Source organism: Protopterus annectens, chromosome 1.part2, assembly GCF_019279795.1.
Source record: "Protopterus annectens isolate FY-2018-M chromosome 1.part2, PAN1.0, whole genome shotgun sequence".
Classification (NCBI taxonomy): Eukaryota; Metazoa; Chordata; order Ceratodontiformes; family Protopteridae; genus Protopterus; species Protopterus annectens.
The window spans coordinates 444,548,645-444,569,280 of record NC_056727.1 but is presented as its reverse complement, the minus strand read 5'-3'; the positions used below and the strand labels follow the sequence as shown (position 1 = coordinate 444,569,280).

Here is a 20,636-nt window from a genome sequence, read left to right as displayed (position 1 = left end):
GCATTGATTTTGCCTTTTCTTCCATTTTCTTTAACACTTCCTTCTGCTTTGACACCAAATAACGCATCCTTTTGTAGTGGAGCATCCAGTAACTTTGCTTTGACATGTTCTGGTAAGGTCTGCTCTTTTAGACAAGCATGTCTACGTATTACAGACCCTGTGACTGCTGCTCTACATGAGGCCTCCAAAGAATCAAAACCACACTGCAATGTATGTTTTCCCACTTGTTCTGCTGCATGCAACAAATCTTGTATCCCTTTGAAATCTAGTTGATCTGTTTGAGGGATCATTTTCTGTTTTAAATGAGTAAGCAAGTACTGCTGGTATTTAATCATGTGGAATTGGCAGTTTAATGCCCTCATGGCCAGAGTGGCAGAGGTATACACTTTTTTCCCCCCATCTTTCTAATGCCCTGGAATCTCTTTCCGCAGGTAGCGGATTCTTAGCAGTAGAGGCCTTAACCCCCTTAGGACCCTGGGAAATGGTTTCTGGGTCTGCAGCAGGGCTTTTATATAAAAACTTGTGAGAGTCAGGGACTCGGTAGTATCTGTCTGGTTTAGGAGGAGCTGGAGGTAAAGAATCTGGATTTAGACTGGATTCAGTGTAGACATCATCCAGAATGTCTAAAACAGGAGGGATGGCTAGGGGTCTATGCTGAGGAAGAAGAAGAAACTCACGGAGTCTTTTCTTGGAGTCAGAGTAATGTTGTCCTTCCCAGTGGAAATGCTCTCTCATGGTGTGCAGGGTTTCCCCAAAAGAGAAGTCTTCAGGGGGGGGAAACAGAGGGAATAGACTCCTCAGCATCTGAGTCTTCATAGAGAGGGAAAGAGTAATCCTGTTCCTCAGAGTCTGCTGAAGAAATGGATTCCTGGTCAGAAGGAGGTAAATCTTCCTCCAGTCTAGGCCTTTTGTCAGGAGGGGGCTGGGAACCTCTGATAAGGGTAATCAGGTCCGCCGCCATTTTGAGCATCTGTTTTTTTAGGCATAGGGGCCTGTGTGGGAGTCGGTGGACCCGGTTTCTTAACCTTAGGGAGTTTAGCGTAAGACTTAATGGAGAGAGTCGTCGGTTTAAAGACGCCTTCTGAAACCGAAGGCCTGTCCGTAGTCTCCGGATCGCCACCAGGGCTGGCGTCCGCGAGTGGAGGAGAAACCGGCTCCAGTGGCCCAGTAGATTCTGACTGAGAGGTAGTCATATTTTCTAAATCTGCGGTAGTCAGGGGCTGCGTAGGCGCCTCACTGAGAACCAAAGATCCGGCGGCAGGCCTAACCGAGACCTCGGTATCCGGTCTAGGTCTAGGCTGCTGGTCTTTGTCCTTGCGTTTTTTAAACATAGCCGTAGTCAGAGGTTCCGACGACATGATGTAGTTGAATTTTCTGCCAAAATAATGTCGGGCGGTATCAGCCCGACGCTTAATAGTGCGTTTATTGAACCTAGCGCAAAACCGACAACCAGAAATGTCGTGGTCTGGGCCTAGGCAAGGAATACAATAAGAATGAAAATCCTTATGAGGTATTTGCTTCCCACAAGAAATACAATTATTAACTTTGTCTGACATCGGTCTAAGGCAAGAAAAGTTTCCCCAACAGGGTACTTAGCTTTATAGAAGACTTCGGCTGAAATTCTGTTCGGAAATCTCAGGAGCTGGCCGACCGGCACTTGCGAACTGCTTCTGCTTCGGGCACCGCGCGGCAAGAAAGACTGAAGAAAATGGCGCCGGCTGCCTCTTTTATACCCCTGCCACACTGAAGTCAGGGAAGAAGCGACGACAACTGACGCCGGACCAAGGCTTTGGAATTCAAGCCGACTGCGGGACCGCCTGATGGCAGGATAACCCAAGTGTGATGACTGCAGCAGCATAGCACGATGAACATCAAAAGTTTTTACTCACCCACCCCCTTTAAAGGGTACGCAGTTCCATCTCCCAACGCCGGCAAAAGGGGATATTTCTGTGTTAATTAGAGTATATGTGTGTGTGTATATATATTTGCTAAAATGTGAATGTACTGTGATCCATGAAGGCGAAAGGCTGAGGCACCAGATCGCTATTTAAAATAAAGAAGAAATACTGGTGAAGTGCTGGTGATTGTGTGTTTTTTATATTACCACTAAGTCACCAGGTTGCCCTGACATGACTAACAAGAAAAACAAAGCTAATGTGCTACTATACAGCACACAATTAAAGCATAAGGAAGAGTACTATAAGCAGACTCAATTAATTCATTAAAAATAAACACAACAGCTGAAATATATGTGGCAAAGGGCTACAAAGGCAACAGGACACAGAAGTGTTACTGATAATAAAAATAGCTACAACCCAAGAGTTCTCTAACCACTTGATAACCAAGGTATAACTGATAGTCATAAGCTACATAAACATTTTGACATGAAACACACTTCAGTAGAACTTAAAGATAAGAAACCAAGATTTTTAATTACAGTGGGGACTAAGTTAAGTACCATGATATATGAATGAAAATATTTTACCTGGCATCTTTTAACTGTTGTTAAAAATACCACCTAAGATACTAACAATATTTTATACTGAAGTGAAATAAAACATTATCTCATGACTGACTGGCAGGCACACAACAGATTGTTTTAAAAAAGGAACATACCCAGACCATCTCTCATGGTTTACAATTTACATCAAGGTTTTTATTAATCTTCAATTATCAGATTTACAGCACTATACATTTTAACTACAAGGGTTAGTAACAGCTGCAAATATCCATTTCTATATCAGTCATGAGCATTTACTTGCACATGTACTTTTCAGATGCTTTATTTTACCCAATCTTTTTAAAAGCATCCCTTACATTGCACTGCATATGCTGCACTGTACCGGTGTTAAACAGTTACAACTATCATTTGCGTATACAATTTTTAACATGCATTTTAAAAAGGGAGTCTTTAATGGAAGCCAAAACAATGAGATGGAAAAAATCTTATTACACACTCTTAAGAGTGTTAGGGGACAAAATAATTTAAATAAATAAAAGGAGACAGGAAGCAGAGATGTAGAATAAGTGAATGAAAGGTTAGGATACCAACCTAGATTAAGGGATAGCTTGTTTTACCCCAGAACATGTCTTGTTTAAATACTAACAGCTTCTTTGTAAACAAACCTCCTTCATTTTAAACAATAAGCTAGATACAAAACAGTCTGAGGCAGGTTAGGAAGCTGAAAATGTAAACTAGGCTGTCATGTTCCAACCAGCACAGATGCACTGAAATTGGACAAAACGACACAATCAAATAAGCCAGCTCCACTGGAGTACAGTACAGAGATAAATCCCCGACTACAAATCAGGCAACCAGAGTTTGATCAGTAGCTCAGATGCCTGTTGCAGCAGGTGTGAGGAGAATGACTATACCTATTCTGGGAAAGGCAAGGGCAAAGTAGGACGTCCAACACCACAATCCCTTGCAGGATGCATGCTAATAAGAGGAGAGCTCAGCGACAGGTATTTCGTCACAAAGTCGCGGGGCAGCAGCTCTTGCTGCAAGTGCATGGCAGTACTCACTCATACAGGGAGGGTATAGTGGCTCCTAAAGTGACAAAAGTCACATACTCCTGCTGTGGGGGTGGGGTTAGTGTTTAAACATGCCCTCATTGCCAGGCACAAGCTATCTCTCATGGTGAATGCTTCTGCAAGGGCATGTTTGCAATGGTGACGGGGAAGAAGACAGCAGCAGCTTGGTGGTCATCAGATGTTGGGGCCATAAAAAAGCATCCACAAATGCAGTTAAAAATGAAATTGCAAACTGTAACTAGGGTTCCTAGAGGGGAACAGTAGCTACTTTAATATACAGTAATAAACAACAGCATTATTGCTATCTAGCAGTTTCAGTTCAATGAATTCCTTTCTTTTCCATGAATTCTTCCAGTCGCCGTAGCCACCTTTTCCAGTATTTGAGGCAGAGTTCAGGGTCCATAAAATGTGGATGTGCAGGGGAGCCATCTTTGTATGCAACTACAATTAGTCCATGACCAACCTGTTTGGAAATAAATAAGGCAGTTTAAAACAGTGGTATGTGAAACAGCACGATCTCTCTCATAGTAAAGATTATTACTGTAGCAGGAACAACTGACATAAAGATCTACTCATGCAGCAAGAATGGAGTAAGGTTAATTTACTTCACTATGAAGAATACAAGCTCAAACAAATAAAAAGGTGCAAGAACAACGTACAGGGAAAAAAAAAACAATCTGATGGCAGACAAGCACTCACAGAACCACCTTTCAGTTAACTCTAAACAACTTGTAAGTGCACTACACAAATTTTATCTTTTCTTAAGTATGTTAGCATCAGCTTATTCACCTAATTCCTTTTTAAATGTACATTCCTGCTTTCATCACAAAATGGATCTTCAGGCCTCTAAAGCCTTTGCCTTACACATCATATGTTCCTCAAATGCCTGTTTTTGTCCAGTCCCAGACACAGCATTTGATTTTTCAGAGGCAAAAAGTACAGTTTTGTACCTACCATAAATGTAGATGTCCGATAGGTATGCATCTGCAGTCATCACATATGGGTTTGTCCTGCCTCAGGCAGCCCTTCGGTCGGCCGGATTCCAAAGTCTGGGTCTGGTCTCGGCTGATGTTGCACTTTCCCCGACGTCAGAGCATCTGGGGTATAAAAGCATCAGCCGATGCCATCTTCCTCAGTTTTTCTTGCCCCAGATGCCAGGTGCCCTCTAGGAAGGCTAAATTTGGAGAAATGCAAAAAAAATCCAAACATTTGCAAAAAAAAAATATATATATATATATATATATATATACATGTATATACAAACAAATACACCATAATAGATTCCCCCAGCTAGCTAATAGAGGGGTAAGCACCCAAGGAATACCACAGAGGGGAAGGAGGGAGGGTAAACCTGACTGCAGATGCATACCTATCGGACATCTACATTTATGGTAGGTACAAAACTGTACTATGTCCTTCAAGGATGCATCTGCAGTCATCACATATGGGTAGAATACCATAGCCAATCTGGGGGTGGAGGTACTAAGTAAAGGATGGTGTAGTTAAGATACCCTGCAGGACTGCCGTAGCAAAACCTGCTCTGGATCTGGAGTATAAAGGTATATTGTAATGCTTGGCAAATGTATGCACGGAGCTCCATGTAGCAGCTTCTAAAATGTCCTTGGTAGCCACCCCTCTTAGGAAGGCTGTGGTGGTGGCTGTGGCTCTCGTGGAATGAGGTCTAATGTTAGCTGGCACAGTTTTCCCATGAAAGGAGTAACAAAAATGAATGCAATTTCCTATCCATTTTGAAATTGTCTGTTTGGAAATTGCTTTTCCTTGTGCCCCAGCAGCATATGCTACAAACAACTGGTCAGTCTTTCTGTAACTTTTAGTTCTGTCCAAGTAGTAGCGCAATTGTCTGTGTATGTCCAGGGTGTGCAGAAGTCTCTCCCCTTTATTTTGTGGTTGTGGGAAGAATGTAGGCAAGTGAATAGCTTGGTTCAAAGATACCCTGGATACCACCTTTGGCATAAATGTAGGATTGGTCCTCAAAGAAACTCTGTCCTGATGAAAGATAAGGAATGGCTGCACTGCCATTAAAGCTTGTAACTCAGATACTCTTCTTGCTGAGGTTATGGCCAGAAGGAAGGCAGTTTTCCAAGACAAAAACTGTAGATCTGCTGATGCTGCTGGTTCAAAGGGAGGAAGTGTTAGTTTTTCCAACACGAAGTAAAGGTCCCAAGTAAGTAGAGGTGGTTTCCTTGGAGGATTGATGTTTTTGATTCCTCTTAGAAACTGTCTTAGGAGAGGATGAGAGAAGACAGGTGGATTAACATTGTATTCTGCTGAGATTGCTGAGGCATGTATCTTAATGGAAGAGTAAGACAAGCCATTGTGGAACAATTCTGCCAAATATTCCAGTATATGTGCCATGTTCATCACTGTCACATCTAGGCCCTTTGTTGTGTTCCAAGTGTGAAATCTTTTCCATTTTGCTGAATATGCCTTCCTTGTGGAAGGCCGGCGAGCTTCCATAATAATATCCTTCACTCTCTGGGATAGGTTATCCTGAGGAGGAGTCATGGTATTCTCCAGGCAGTTAGCTGCAAGGTTTTCAGGTTGGAGTGCAGAGTCCTGAAATTGTGCTGCGTCAGTAGGAGTGGCCATAGGGGGAGAGGCCATGGTTTTGTCTGTGACATGCTCTTTAACAGTGGGTACCAGTGCTGTCTTGGCCAGTTTGGAGCTATCAGAATCACTCTGGGCTGCTCTGTCCTGATCTTCAGTAGGACCTTGGTCATTAATGGGAGAGGTGGGAAAGCATACACTGTTAGAGCTTTCCAGCTGAAAGAGAGAGTGTCCACTTTCCATGCTTGTGGGTGGTATGTCCTTGAGCAGAATTTCCTCAGTTGATGATTGTGGGGGGAAGTGAACAGATCTATTTCCGGCCTTCCCCATGATTGTGTGATGAGTAAGAAGATGTCTGGGTGCAGCATCCATTCGTGTGCATCCATGGTAGTTCTGCTTAAGCTGTCTGCCAGTATATTGTCTTTCCCTGGCACGAACTGGGACTGTAGCTGTATGTTGAGTTTCAAGGCAAGTTCCCATAGATTCATTGTCAGTCTGCAAAGAGGGCAGGAATGGGTGCCTCCTTGCTTGTTTATGTACCACATAACTGTGGTGTTGTCTGTCCTTATAAGCAGGTGGCCTTGCTGAAGGAAAGGATTGAAGGCCTCGATTGCGTGTATCACTGCCAGCATTTCCTTTTGGTTTATGTGCATGCGCAGCTCTCTTTGTGACCATAGCCCTTGGATACATCTGCCCTCCATGTGTGCTCCCCAACCTTGGTCTGAAGCGTCCGTGGTGATGGTTTGGTTGGCTCTTGGCTTGCTGAAGGGCAACCCGCTGTTCGACTGGCAGGCTTGAGCCCACCACAGAAATTCCTTTTGAAGGCATGGAATGAGCGGTATCAAAGTTTCTAAGCTGTGACTGTGCTGAGTCCATAAACATCTTAGGTACCATTGTAATTTTCTCATATGCAGTCTTGCTTGCAGAATCAGAAGAATGCAAGATGCCATGTAACCCAGGGCCTGCAGGATTTTCCTTGCAGTCAGCTGAGTTTGTCTTGTCAGATTCTTGAAGTAATCCGGTAGTTGTTTTTGTTTTTCTTCTGTGAGAAAGGCCATTTGGGTGGTTGTGTCTAGATCCGCACCCAGAAAAGTTATTCTTTGGGATGGAACGAGTCTTGATTTGTGGATGTTGACTGTATATCCCAAGGCCTGTAGCAGGTGGATGGCATAGTCCAAGTCCTTTAACAAAGTTTGCTTGCTGTCCGTTTGTATAAGGCAGTCGTCCAGATATGGATAGATTTGAATCCCCTGAAGTCTGCAGTGTGCAATTACTGATGCCAGGCATTTCGTGAATACTCTGGGCGCAGTAGATAAGCCAAAGGGTAATGCTGAGAATTGATAATGCTCTGACCCTGCAAGAAATCTGAGGTGTCTTCTGCAGCTTTGTCGAATAGGGACATGCAGGTATGCCTCCTTGAGGTCTAGTGTCACCAGCCAAGACCCCTTGCCCAGCATGGGAAGGAGTTGCTGTAGAGTCAGCATTTTGAATTTTGGCACAATGAGGTAAGTATTCAGTGCGGACAAGTCGAGAGTAGGCCTCCATCGATTTTCTTTTCTTGGAGCAAGGAATAACCTGGAGTAAAATCCTTGGCCTTGTTCTGAAAGAGGTACCTTTTCTATGGCTTTCATTTGCATTAAGTTGGTAATTTGCTTCAAAGCCTCTGCCCTCTGATTTGGTGGCAGGTCTGGCATGCCTTTTCTTTTTGGCAATGTGTGGAAATGGAACCTGTATCCTTTGTCTATTATTTGCAGTGTCCATGTGTCCCTTGTAATGCTGTGCCAATTTTTTGAGAATAAAGAAAGCTTTCCGCCCAAAGGTCCTTCTAATTGAGCCCTGGTCAGCGGAGTCAAAATAAAGTCATTGAGTCTGTCCTGGTGTAGCAGTTGCAGTTCCTGCACTACCTCTCTGGTTGAGAGGCTGCCACTGACGGCCTCTGTAGGAGCCTCTAGCTTGCCCTCTACCTCTGGCACGCTTATTCCTGCCTCTCTGAGATCTGTCTGAGTCCGGAAAGGACCAATTCTTAGTAGGCCAATTTCTGCTGAATCTCGGTGGTTGGACTTGCAGAAAGTCTTTGACTGTTTGCACAGATTTTGCCTTTTTTTCAAATTTCTTTAAAACCTCTTGAGTCGTGGAACCAAATAATTTTTGCTTTTCCATAGGAGCATCCAAAAGCTTAGCCTTAACATGGTCTGGCAGAGATTGTTCCTTCAGCCAGGCATGCCTACGTATAACAGCACCTGTCATAGCTGACCTACATGAAGCTTCCAATGCATCATAACCACACTGCAAGAAATGGTTACTAACCTGCTGGGAGTTATACACCAGATCCTGAAGGGATTTGCAATCAAGGGGTTCAGAAGAGGACAGTTTCTTATGCAATTCATCTAACAAATACTCTTGATACTGTATCATATGAAATTGACAATTTAATGCCCTCATGGAAAGAGTTGCAGAAGTATACACTTTCTTACCCCATCTCTCTAATGCTCTGGACTCCCTTTCAGAGGGTAGAGGATTTTTAGCAGTGACAGCTGCAACTCGGGCCCTGGGAAATAGTTTCTGGATTAGCAGAGTGGGCCTTGTACAGGTGTAGATGTGAGTCCGGGACCCTGTAGTACCTATCAGGTTTGGCAGGAGCCGGAGGGAGAGAGTCAGGGGCTGTACTAGCATCAGAGTACACATCATCAATCACATTCAAAACAGGAGGTATAGCTAAAGGCCTATGCTCAGGTAAATGTAAAAAGGTCCTTAATCTCTTTCTAGAATCAGAAAATTCCTGACCCTGCCATTGAAAATGTTCTCTCATAGAGTGTAATGTCTCTCCAAAGGAAAACTCTTCAGGAGGGGAGGCTGAGGGAATAGATTCTTCAGCATCAGAATCCTCGTAGGTCGAATAAGCCTCCTCCTGGTGGTCTGACAGAGCAGAGCCGTCAGTGGACTCATCTGAGGACTGGGGGTCAGAGGGCTCAACCCTGGGCCTTTTGTCTGGAGGTGGTTGAGAGCCCCTGTCCGGATGAGGTTGGGAACCTCTAATTAATGAGATCAGATCCTCTGCTAGGCTAAGAATCTGACAGCCAGTAGAAGGTGTCTGAGAGGAAACCTTGGGAGGCAAAGCTTTAGTAAGTTTAGCAGCTTTAGCCCTAGAGAAAGCCTTAATGGACATGGAAGCAGGGGGTCTGGCTGCACCATGTGCAGGAGTAGACTTGTCTAAAGGAATTGTGTCGGAAGGTTCATGGACACCGGTTTCAGTAGGTAATTCAATAACCGACTCGGCCGGGGCCTCCGGGGCCGAGGTAGTCGGTTGTGCGGTTTCGGTAATAGGAAGAACCAAGGACTCGGTTTCAGCCGAGACCGAGACACTCGCGGTAGGCCTGACCGTGGTTTCAGCCGAAACCGCGGTCCGCGTGTGTCGGTCCTTGTCCTTCTGTTTTTTAACTAAATGCGAAGTCGGAGTCTCCGATGGCATCTTATAAGCAAAACTAGCCCCAAAAAATTCCTCTGCAAACTCCGACCGACGTCTAAGAGTTCGTCGGTTGAAGGAAGCACAGGCTGAACAGGCCGAGACGTCGTGGTCTGGGCCTAGGCAGGGGAGGCAGTAAGAGTGGAAATCCTTATGAGGTATTTGTTTCCCACAAGTTAAACAATTATTAACTTTATCTGACATCGGCTGAGGCAAGAAAGAGTCCCCAACGGGGTACTTAGCTTTTTCGAAGTCTTCGGTAGCTGAATCACAGGAGCTGGCTGACCAGCACTTGCGAACTGCTTCTGCTTCGGGCACCACGCGGCAAGAAAGACTGAGGAAGATGGCGTAGGCTGATGCTTTTATACCCCAGACGCTCTGACGTCGGGGAAAGTGCGACATCAGCCGAGGCCAGACCCAGACTTTGGAATCCGGCCGACCGAAGGGCTGCTTGAGGCAGGACAACCCATATGTGATGACTGCAGATGCATCCTTGAAGGACATCATTTACTTCTAGTAGCTAAAAGCTGGGAACCAACGATCTAAGATGAAGAATTATTCATTTGCAAGCTGCTGTACCAGACGTTGACCAACAACACTATCTAGCATGAGTATGTAGCATACAATTACATTATCTCTGTGATGTATACACTTCTGCAACCAAAAAAATCTGCCACTTCAGCCTCACTTTCTTGCTGCCCCATCAGTCATTTATCCAGTCTTCAATGGGAGTTATGTCAACGTGGGAATTTCCCCTCCACACCCAAAGTAGGTAGTGCAACCTAGAGTCCTCTACCAGTGACTGCTGAGGCCTGTTCCTAAAATCCAAACTGTGATACTGACAAGGGTCACAAAGCATGTACCCTATCTGGATTAACATCAATTTTAATGTACCACATTGATATACTGTAAAAAAATAAGGCTGCTATCTTCTAAATTTAAAATATTGCCCATTATGAATACATACCTGCTGATCTTGCCAACATTAACCTCCAACATTCACTGAATACACACAAAAAACAGATTATCAAAAGCAGTCAACTGAATATCAGCTTTTAGCTTAATCTCCCTAATCTTGACTTGGCGGGGAAACTCTCACTTTGGACTCAACTCCCATTAAAAAGACTGTCAAAGTTAAGAGGCAGGAAGAAAAGTGATGACTAATGCAGCAGATTTCTTATGTGCAGAGGTGTACTCTTGTGAAGGCAGGAAATGTTAGGTAGCAGCATACATTCTGTGTAGTCTTATTTTCTGTACTGAGAAGAAAGTTCAAGTTCATTTTAGTCCATCTCTTAAGCAATTTATGAAAGCCAAAGCATTAGCTCGAGAGCTGTGCTGGGTTTCTTCTGAAAATGAACCCTTGCTTTTTGCTAGTAGCTCTACATGAACAGATTTTGATCTCTTTCAAAAGTTCTTACATCAGTAGAAGCTTACCAATTTCAGAAAATTTGCTTGTATTCAGTTTTCTTCAAAGAAAGTTTATTTGGATTAGCACTTTCATTTTCTAGATTTCACTAGATCCAAAAAGTTTACTTTGCCTCACCCACCACCATCAGACATTCCTCAACTGCCTAAACATTTTGGATGTTTATAAAGTCCTGTACAGCTATATGACTTATGTACCTCATGTATATTGTAAAAAAACAAAATCCTGTATGCCTGAAACTTGCATGTTTATATTGTATCCTATTATTATATTTTGCTATAATATTTTTGTTAAGCTCATTTACCTATTTTTAGCAATGTACTACTAAAACTAAGTTTACTACTTGTACCTTAATAATGTTCTTTTTGTTGTGAAGCTTTTCTCCCAGGGTCTCCGCTGAAAATTTTTTTTTTTCAACACAGTCAGACAGTACCCGGTAAACAAATGTAAATAAATAAAAATACATAAAAAGTCACTGGCAGAGTGTGTTCCAGCTCCTACAACCCAGTGGCAGCCTTGCAAGCTCCAAAATTGCTGCCTTCACGAGGTGCATGACTTTCCACTCATGAGCAACCTTCTGACTGCATGGCATACTGCTTATACACAGCATGGTGCTAACCAGACTTGGAATGCTTTATTGCAACTAGTCTATGCTGCTTCCCTCCCTCCCTCCCCCCCAGGATGGGTAGGCCTATATAGAACACTCACTCCCATCATGCTTCTCTGGCTCCTCTAGTGCCCATGCCACTAACTGAACATAGATCATATGGAAGAAGGAAACGGTTGTGAATATCTTCATACAGCCAGTAGTGAGCTAAAAAAGGTTATGCACTTAACACAACTATAGATCTGGATTGAAAGTTTCATCACCATCACTTGTATGACTAAGGCTGGAAGTTAATTAGCCTGGTAGTGAGAAATTTCCCAGGCTGTCAAAGCCTCTCCCCTTACTAATGACCCTTAAAGTCCCCCCCTCCAAGGACCCTCCCAAAGAATTAATGTCCAGATATCAAAGGCCCATGCAATCTACGGAGCCCAACTAAGCAACTAGAAATACAACATTCACATGCACTACACTGGAAAGAGACCACGGTCAGGCTGTGGATGGGGTAGCTGGGGTGCAGTGTTGATGATAATTGAACTGCCTCTCTCAGTATGGTAACTGCATATGTAATTTTTATATCTAGACTGGAGTTTGAATGTTATTACCTGTAGGAGCAGGTCCCAAGCTAACCTCTTCAGTGGATACTCATAAAACAATACTCCAGACATACCTCTCAACTGTCCAGATTTTTGAAGGATGTCCAGATTGTTTTCTTACATTTTTCATCTGTTCCTCATAAAATGTGCGGTTTTCTGGCAAATCTGTGAAGACTGAATTCATTAAATAACAACATACATTTGGGTTTCAGACATCATATACTACAAAAATATATGGCAACACAGAACCTTTTATGCTAGCAACTTTCTATGTTTATAATAGCAATATTCATAATTTGTCCCTATTTTGGGCCTTTGTTCCCCCATTACTTTTGTCTTTGTCCAGATTTCTTGAGCCAAGAGGTTAGGAGGAATGGCTCCAGATAACAGTAGCCCCCAAAATGATTCAGATCAACAGATCACATTTGTCTTATAGTGTCTTGAAAAAGTAGCTAGTAATGCCTATGTAGCTGATGAACATCTATTTAAGGAAACAGTCTTGAAGAAGGTCTGAGAGGAATCATGACCATGACAGACTATGCTCTAGTTTCAGTGTTCACCATAAAAAGTAATGCAATTTGTAAGCCATTTTTATAAAGTTAGCTTGAGACACTTTGGTACTCGGGTACTTGCACACATAGTACACAGATAGTTGTGGGTCCTTTTTTTACTTGTGTCACGTGTACATAAAATTTGGGTTGTCCATGAACATTTACACCATGTAGAAGATATTCTTCCTTGCTAGAAGAATACTAGGAGACTGTCTGCACGATTCAAATTACTCTTTTGCATCTATATGCATGAAGGACTGGATTTCTTTCTTGGGCACACTATCTTTATGCAAATCATATGACATATGCTCAGACAAAACTTTACGTTCAGAAATCCTTCTGGTGGAAGTAATGACCAGTAAGATGAGGGTCTTCCAAGAAACATATTTATGTTTGGCAGAAATCAGGTGGCTCAAATGGAGACTGCATTAAGTTTTCCAGTAAGAAACAAAGGCCACACTAGGGAACAGGATCTTTAACTGAGAGAATGGTACCCTTCAGGAAAGTCTTGCAAACTTTGAGTGATGCCAGTGATAAAAAGCTGAATCCTTGGTGGAAAATCAAATGGCTAAGAGGTTATCTTTGACATCACAAAAGGGTAAGCTAGAGACACAAATATTTCAAAAATATGCACCATATGAAGCTGTGAAAATCCTGGGTTTTGGGTCTCTGAGCAGATGCAAGTATTTGAATGACCTTGTCTAAGGTATGAAGGGTCGAATGTCATCAGTGGAATTGATGAAACCATTCTATTAAAGGTTAAGAGTGCAGGTGTCAGTGGAGCTTCCCAGATGGGTGGTTTGCCTCAGATTCAGGGGCTTGTCCAGAAGGTGAAGCCACAGCAGAGGCAACTGTGTTTGTGACCAAAATGGAGTTAACACAATGACTTTGGCTTTATGCACCTTTTCAGAACAAGAGGAAAAAGCTTACAGGAGACCTTTCCCAATACCAGAACAGTAGCCTATCTACATACTACTTGACTGACCACTTGTGAGGCATTAAAAGGCAATGGATGAGCTTGTCCCCTACAGAATTAGCATGTCATGATCTTGTTATGAGAAACTGTGTGCAGAGGAACACCCCCGAGATCACATTGTCTCCCACCAAATTGGATAGGAATGGATGCTCCCTTGTTTCTTCAAATACTACACCACTACCATGTCATTGGAATGGATGACAACAGGACCTGGGAGGAATGGAGGGAGGGAATCTTGAAAAACCTGCAAGGATGCAAGGCCTGCCATTATTCAAACAGCACTGATATGCAACATGGTCACTGTCTGTGTCAGTCTCTTGAATTGTCTTGTTGATAAAAATGTCACCCCCACCTCCAGCATAATGAAGAACCATCCATGACAACCTTCAAAACTGGGATGAGGGCTTGTAAGAATCTGCTCAGAGCCAGGATGGAGTTGTGAATCCACCACCTGAAATGATCCTTGCACCTCTTGAATATCTTGAGAAGTTTAAGGGATCCAACAGCTGATTCCGTGACTACTCACTGTAACACATTCATGTCAGACTGAACACTGGGAATCATTTAAATGGCTTCTGATATAAGACCTAATGCTCTAAAACACAGAGCTGCTGCTAACTGTTGATTCTGAAGAATTTGTAAGAGCACTATCTGTACTGACTGAATTTGGTCCTGTGGAAGAAACATTCAGCAAGGCAGAGTTGTCAGTCTTGTACCTCATGAATGACAGACTGTGAAGGCATTAACTGAGAATTCACAGTATTCAATGTTACTCCTAAAGGCTAAAGCAGAACTAGGAGGTGGTCCCTGAAAGCTTGAGACTTTTCACATTGATAGCAACCAGAAGTCAATCATCCAGGTATGGAACACCCTGGACCCTGCAGTCTGAAATGCTCTGCAACAACTGCCATGCATTTGGAGAACACCTCTGAGGGCTGAGGAGAGACAAAATGAAAGGGATCGAAACCTGTGATGGCTGGCTGCTAAGTGGAAGAGGACAAACATCCACAACCCCTTTATTATTTTGATATGTAGACAGATGCCTTGAAAGTCCAAACAGCACATCCAATTTTCTTGCAGACAAAGTAGGCTGGACTACACCATAACTATTTGAAAGGATGCTTTGTTAATACTTGATTTAGGTCACTAATATCAAGAAAGGGTCGGGTGTTTTGTGTTTTCTTGGTAATCAAAAAAGCCCCTTGAGTAAAAGCCAGATTGTCCCTGGTTTAGTGGGACCTACTGAACTGCTCTCTTTCTAGAAGGCTTAAAATCTCTTTTCTTGCCACAGCCTTCTGACAGAGTGGGATGTCTGGGGGGGGGTCAGCAGTCTAGGCGGGCAGATGAAAAGACCCGAGTGATGGAATCTGGGACGCCAAGTGGATAGATGGGTGAACCCTGACTGCCTCTGGAGTGAAACAGATGTACAAGTCTTCAGGAAACAGACTGTGGGCCCCCTCCCAGGGAATCGCTGAATTCCTGACCATTCTACCAAAGTTACCTACCTTTGGATTGGTGGCAGATTTGACATGTGCTCAGACTCCTGTGTCCCCTTCAAAAATCCTTGCTGGTTTTCTTTTCTTTTTTTTTTTTGCAGCTGGACAGACGTAAACCACATCTGATATATGGTCTTCATTACATCTTTGAAAAGGTACATTGAGGGAGGCTAAAATTTTACTTCAACAGCAGTGTGGATCTTGTCTTCTTATTCCTGTTTATCCCACCTGGCATGTACTGCCCGACTGTATGGATGGTAAAATTCTGTCAAAGGGGATGCTCAAAAAAATGAGCTCTGTATCTTCAGAGAAATCCATGAGGCAGAGCCAAGCCTGGCATCTCATGTCTATGTCAGTTCCATTTGCCCTAGCTAATCCACCTGCTGCACTGGGGCAGGGCACATGGCTAGATTTTGAAATACAGGCTAGAGTTAACAACACGGATGATGGCTTTTTTCTTTTAACTCACCATCTGGCAGCCCCTCCAGAGTTCTGGATATTTTTAACAAGTCTCTCTGGAATTGAGCATATATGTCATGCTGTCAGCACCATCAAGGGGGAGTGGGTCAGCAGTCTAGGCGGGCAGATGAAAGAACCTGAGTGATGGAATCTGGGATGCTAAGTGGATAGATGGGTGAACCCTGACTCCCTCTGGAGAGAAACAGGTGTACAAGTCTTCAGGAAACAGACTGTGGGCCCCCTCCCAGGGAACCGCTGAATTCCTGACCATTCTGCCAGTTACCTACCTTTGGATTGGTGGCAGATTTGACATGTGCTCAGACTCCTGTGCCCCCTTTAAAAATTCTTGCGGTTTACGTCTGGCCAGCTGCAAAAAAAAAAAAAAAAAAAAAAACAGCATCTGATATACGGTCTTCATTACATCTTTGAAAAGGTGCATTGAGGGAGGCTAACATTTTACTTCAACAGCAGTGTGGATCTTGTCTTCCTATTCCTGTTTATCCCATCTGGCATGTACTGCCTAACTGTTTGAATGGTAAGGTTCTGTCAAAGGGGATGCTCAAAAAAATGAGCTCTGTATCTTCAGAGAAATCCATGAGGCAGACAAAGCCTGACATATCATGTCTATGTCAGTTCCTATTGCCCTAGCTAATCCACCTGCTGCAATGGAGCAAGGCACATGGCTAGATTTTTGAAATACAGGATAGGGCTAACAACAGGGATGATGGCTTTTTTCTTTAACTCACCATCTGGCAGCCTCGCCAGAGTTCTGGATACATTCAACACGCCTCTCTGGAATTGAGCATATATGTCATGCTGTCGTCACCATCAAGGAGAGGGTGGAGGGTGAATAAACTTTCTTCCTTAGGTGGTCTATCACGCTTGTCTGTTTATTGGACAGATGGACAGCTTGGCTTTATGGCATGAGGTCCTCAAGTGTGTACAAGGTCAATATAGAGTCAACCTCAGGGTACAAACTACACATCTCCAGTCCTTAGGTGGTTCATAACATAATTTACAGTCTCTTTGGTATGGGGGCCACTATATAGGGGGTTCTTCTAAGCAGACTGTCATCAGCTGAACCATTCTGTTGGATGAGGTGACAACCCAAAAAAAAGACCATCAACTAGAAGACCTCCTCCAGTATAAACTTGAATTTGGAGGGGTAACCAGTGCCATTCCACTTCTGTCCTAATCATTTCAATGGTCTCCTCAAATCTGGGATTATCTGGATGGACAGAGTAAAACAACTTTTCATACTCATTCAAATCCATGGTGAAATAGTCTGGAGAGTCAAAGTGCTCTCTCTTGTACTTAATTTTCCTCAGAACTACAAGTAGATTAGACTGAGGAAGAAACCCTAGCCTAGTTTCATCTATAAACATTGGAGTCAGCCCCTATCTGCTGACACTACAGAAGGAAAAGTGGACTGCCATCATCTTCACTTTTTCCCTTAGAACTGCTCTAAATCTCAAAATAAGCACTCTATTTTCATTCTAAAGCCCTGCACTTGCTCGTATAAGTAATCTCATAGGTAAACACTAATAAACTTAAGCACTACATCCTCTTGTACTCCTTTTAAGTACTTGCTCCCTATTGCTTCTTTCTGATCAGTCAATAAGTAGTTCCCTATATTATTCAGGCATGTCCAAAGGTAATTTTCGGGTTTACTCTCCAGTCCAGCTGGTGAATCTGGGAATCTTGAGGCAATGTTACAACTGCCTTATGTATACAGACCACCCTCTCCTCCTCCCAACAAACTCAAATATATGTGAGAGATGCAACTATATAGCCAAACTGGAGGCTAAGCTCTCTCAACCCAGTACTGGCACAGCCTGTCAGGAGGAGAAGGTAACCACACACACCACAAATCCAGTCTTACATATACCTATCGCATCAGCAAACCAAACACAAACACACAAAAACATACTCGTAGGTTCTAAATAAAAATCTGCCTAAGCAGCAGAGACCTCCAAAGCAGACATCCAAGCAACCCCTGCCACGAAACAATACTCACGTAGCACATAGCTCACAAAGTCAGTGTGCCACACAGTCACAGCCCTTAAGGCTAAACAACACACCTAATACACTTGTAATAGGTGACTCTATTGTCAGACACACTGACGTCCCACTCACCAGGCTGAACAAGGAGAAGGTCACTGTAAGCTGCCTGTCGGGTGCCAGGATCCACCACATAACACAAGCACTCAGGTCACTCCAAAGCAAGTACAAATATGACTCCATCATTGTCCATGCTGGTGTGAATGATCTGAGACGTACCTCCCTGGACTACATGAAAAGAGACATAGAGGAGCTCTTTGATCATGCAGCCCAGGCCGGTATGACCCTGACCTTGAGTAGCATCTTACCCTCACCAAGAATGATGCCACAAAATAAAGACAAAATGATCAATTTTAACAATTGGCTAAATTATTGGTGTCATTCAAAGGAGATCCAGTGTCTGTCAGCCTGGGATGACATGCTCGACAAGCCACGTTGCTTCGCTAGGGACGGCTTGCACCTGTCACCCCTGGGTTTTCGAATACTGGCAAAGGCTCTTGCCTCCACCATAGTGCCTTTTTTAGGCAAGGCTGAAAAGACAAACCCATCTCCATAGACAACACAAAGAAAAAAAAACTAAAGGTAATGCTGTTTAACGCCAGAAGTCTAAACCTCAAGATGCACGCACTCGAGACTCTCCTCAGTATGGAGAATATTGATATCTGTGCAGTAACAGAAACTTGGTTCAAGGCTCCCGAGAGCACCCCAGCACTAACAGGTTATACTTCATACCATGCTTTTCGGCCCCAAAACTCAGACCGAACCACAAAAGGAGGGGGAGTATCCATATTTATCAAAGATACCCACACCTCCAGCTTAGTGGCACTGCATGAAGCATCGGAGACCATCCATGTGCAACTAACAGTGAACAAAACTGCCTTTCAGTTTGTAGCCTGCTACAGACCACCCTCCCAAACACAGAAACCTCACTCGGCTTACCTGAGAACACTCGAGAATATGAAGGTCTCTCCAAACACCATTATATTGGGTGACTTCAACTACCCAAACATTGATTGGGAAAACTACTCAAGCCCAAACACCCTCGCCCAACGGTTCCTAGAATTTATAAACTCAAATGCTATGGAACAACTGGTCACCACTCCCACAAGAGGGGAAAACATATTGGATCTGGGCATCACCAACATGGGGTCTCTATACTCCACACCAGAGGTATACCCCTCATTGGTAAGATCAGACCATAAACTAATCTCACTGGACATCCATATTCCTTCCCCACCCCCAGCCAAGGAAACCACGGTGAAGAACTTCTCAAAAGCAAACTTCACACTTCTCAAAACCAAGGTGGAATCCTTCAAAGCCCCCGGGCCAGTGGAAAATACGGCCCAAAATGCAGAGTCCTTTACAAAAGCATTCTATGGACACCTACAGGAATGCATGGAGCATGCTATCCCAAATAAAACCAAGACTCACTCCTCCAAAGGCAGGAGACCTGTCTGGTGGACCCCGGCCATAAATAAGCTATACAACAGAAGGAGAAAGCTACTACATGATAGAGCAAAATCCCAAAAAGGGAAGGCGTCTCTGATCAGTACTAGCAAGAAACTACGATCCCTCATAAAATCATCTAAGGCCAGCTTCGAAAGAAAAATTGCACAAGACACTAAAGATAATCACAAGGCCTTCTTTAGTTATGTCAGAAACCTGGGAGGCAGCTCCCAGATATGCTCTGAGTTAGTGCAAAATGACAAAAAATACACTGAACCCACAGACATTGCCAACATCCTGGCAGAAAGGTTCAGTGCAAACTTCTTCCCCCACCAAAAGAGCAAATGTCTATCCCAACAGAGTGTAGCCTTCCTGAGATCACAGATGCACAGGTGAGAGCTGCCCTCTCCAAAGCAAAAAACATGGCATAAATGGGACCAGACGGTGTCCCGGGCTGCATCTTACATGAGCTCCAAGAAGAACTAAACCATCATATAAAGTCACTGTTCAGTCTCAGCCTTACTACAGGATATGTACCCAAGGAATGGCGTACAGCAACAGTGGTCCCACTCCACAAAGGTGGTGCCACAACAGACCCCAGACACTATCGCCCTATAAGCTTGACTAGCCTGGTCTGCACAGCTATGGAGCGTATCATCATGGAAATCATAAACAAAGACATTGGGAACCTCCAGACACTGGATCCTACCCAATTCGGCTTTGTTAAGGGCAGATCTTGCCTCTTGAACCTGGTTGACTTCTTTGAAACAGTTACCAAAGCCATAGATGAAGGGAAGGTAGTCCACACAGCCTACCTGGACCTCGCAAAAGCCTTCGACACAATACCCCACTCTGGCATCATAAATAAGCTCACCAGCTTAAATATCAACCCCTATGTCACAAGATGGGTTGCAAACTGGCTCAGGGATAGAACCCACATGGTCAGAATAGCAGGTGTCATGTCAGACTTTAAACCAGTTACAAGTGGCGTCCCACAAGGCTCAGTCCTGGGACCTCTCTTGTTCGGTATATATTTCTCCGAGGTACAGGCTAACACAGGTGGACTATGGCTGACCAAGTTCGCAGATGACTGCAAACTGGGTGCCATAATCGACTCTCCGGCTGAAACAAGCATCCTCCAAAAGGGTCTCACAGAGACAGATAAATGGTGCCAGAGCCATGGCCTAAAGCTAAATGCCAAAAAGTGCATAGTCATTCCCTTTGGGAAAAACAAAGTGCCCACAAATTACCACATAGGTGGTAATCCATTAAGTACAGAAGAAGTAATTAGGGACTTGGGGACCCAAGTAGATAGCAATCTCTGCTTTGGCAATCATGTTGCCAAAGTGGTTAGAAAGACCTTCTATATAGCCCACCTTATCACGAAAGGGTTCACATCTAGATCAAGAGAGGTCACTGTGCCCCCTCTACTCATCACTTATCAGGCCCATAATTG

General features: G+C 43.7%; 2 protein-coding genes across 8 annotated transcripts in view; both read right to left on the bottom strand.

Annotated features, from left to right (window-relative positions):
- The window catches only part of KAT14 (lysine acetyltransferase 14), a gene marked incomplete in the record, with an annotated part of 1,940,697 nt that overhangs the window by 1,373,136 nt on the left and 546,925 nt on the right, over nucleotides 1-20,636 (bottom strand).
- Nucleotides 2,629-20,636, bottom strand: part of MGME1 (mitochondrial genome maintenance exonuclease 1) — a 336,423-nt gene continuing 318,415 nt past the window's right edge. For all 6 annotated transcript variants that reach the window (XM_044056975.1, XM_044056981.1, XM_044056947.1 and 3 more), the window contains one exon: nucleotides 2,629-3,997. In XM_044056975.1, coding sequence (XP_043912910.1) covers nucleotides 3,854-3,997 — 144 coding nt within the window. In that variant the 3' untranslated portion in view covers nucleotides 2,629-3,853. The remainder of the gene's footprint in view (nucleotides 3,998-20,636) is intronic.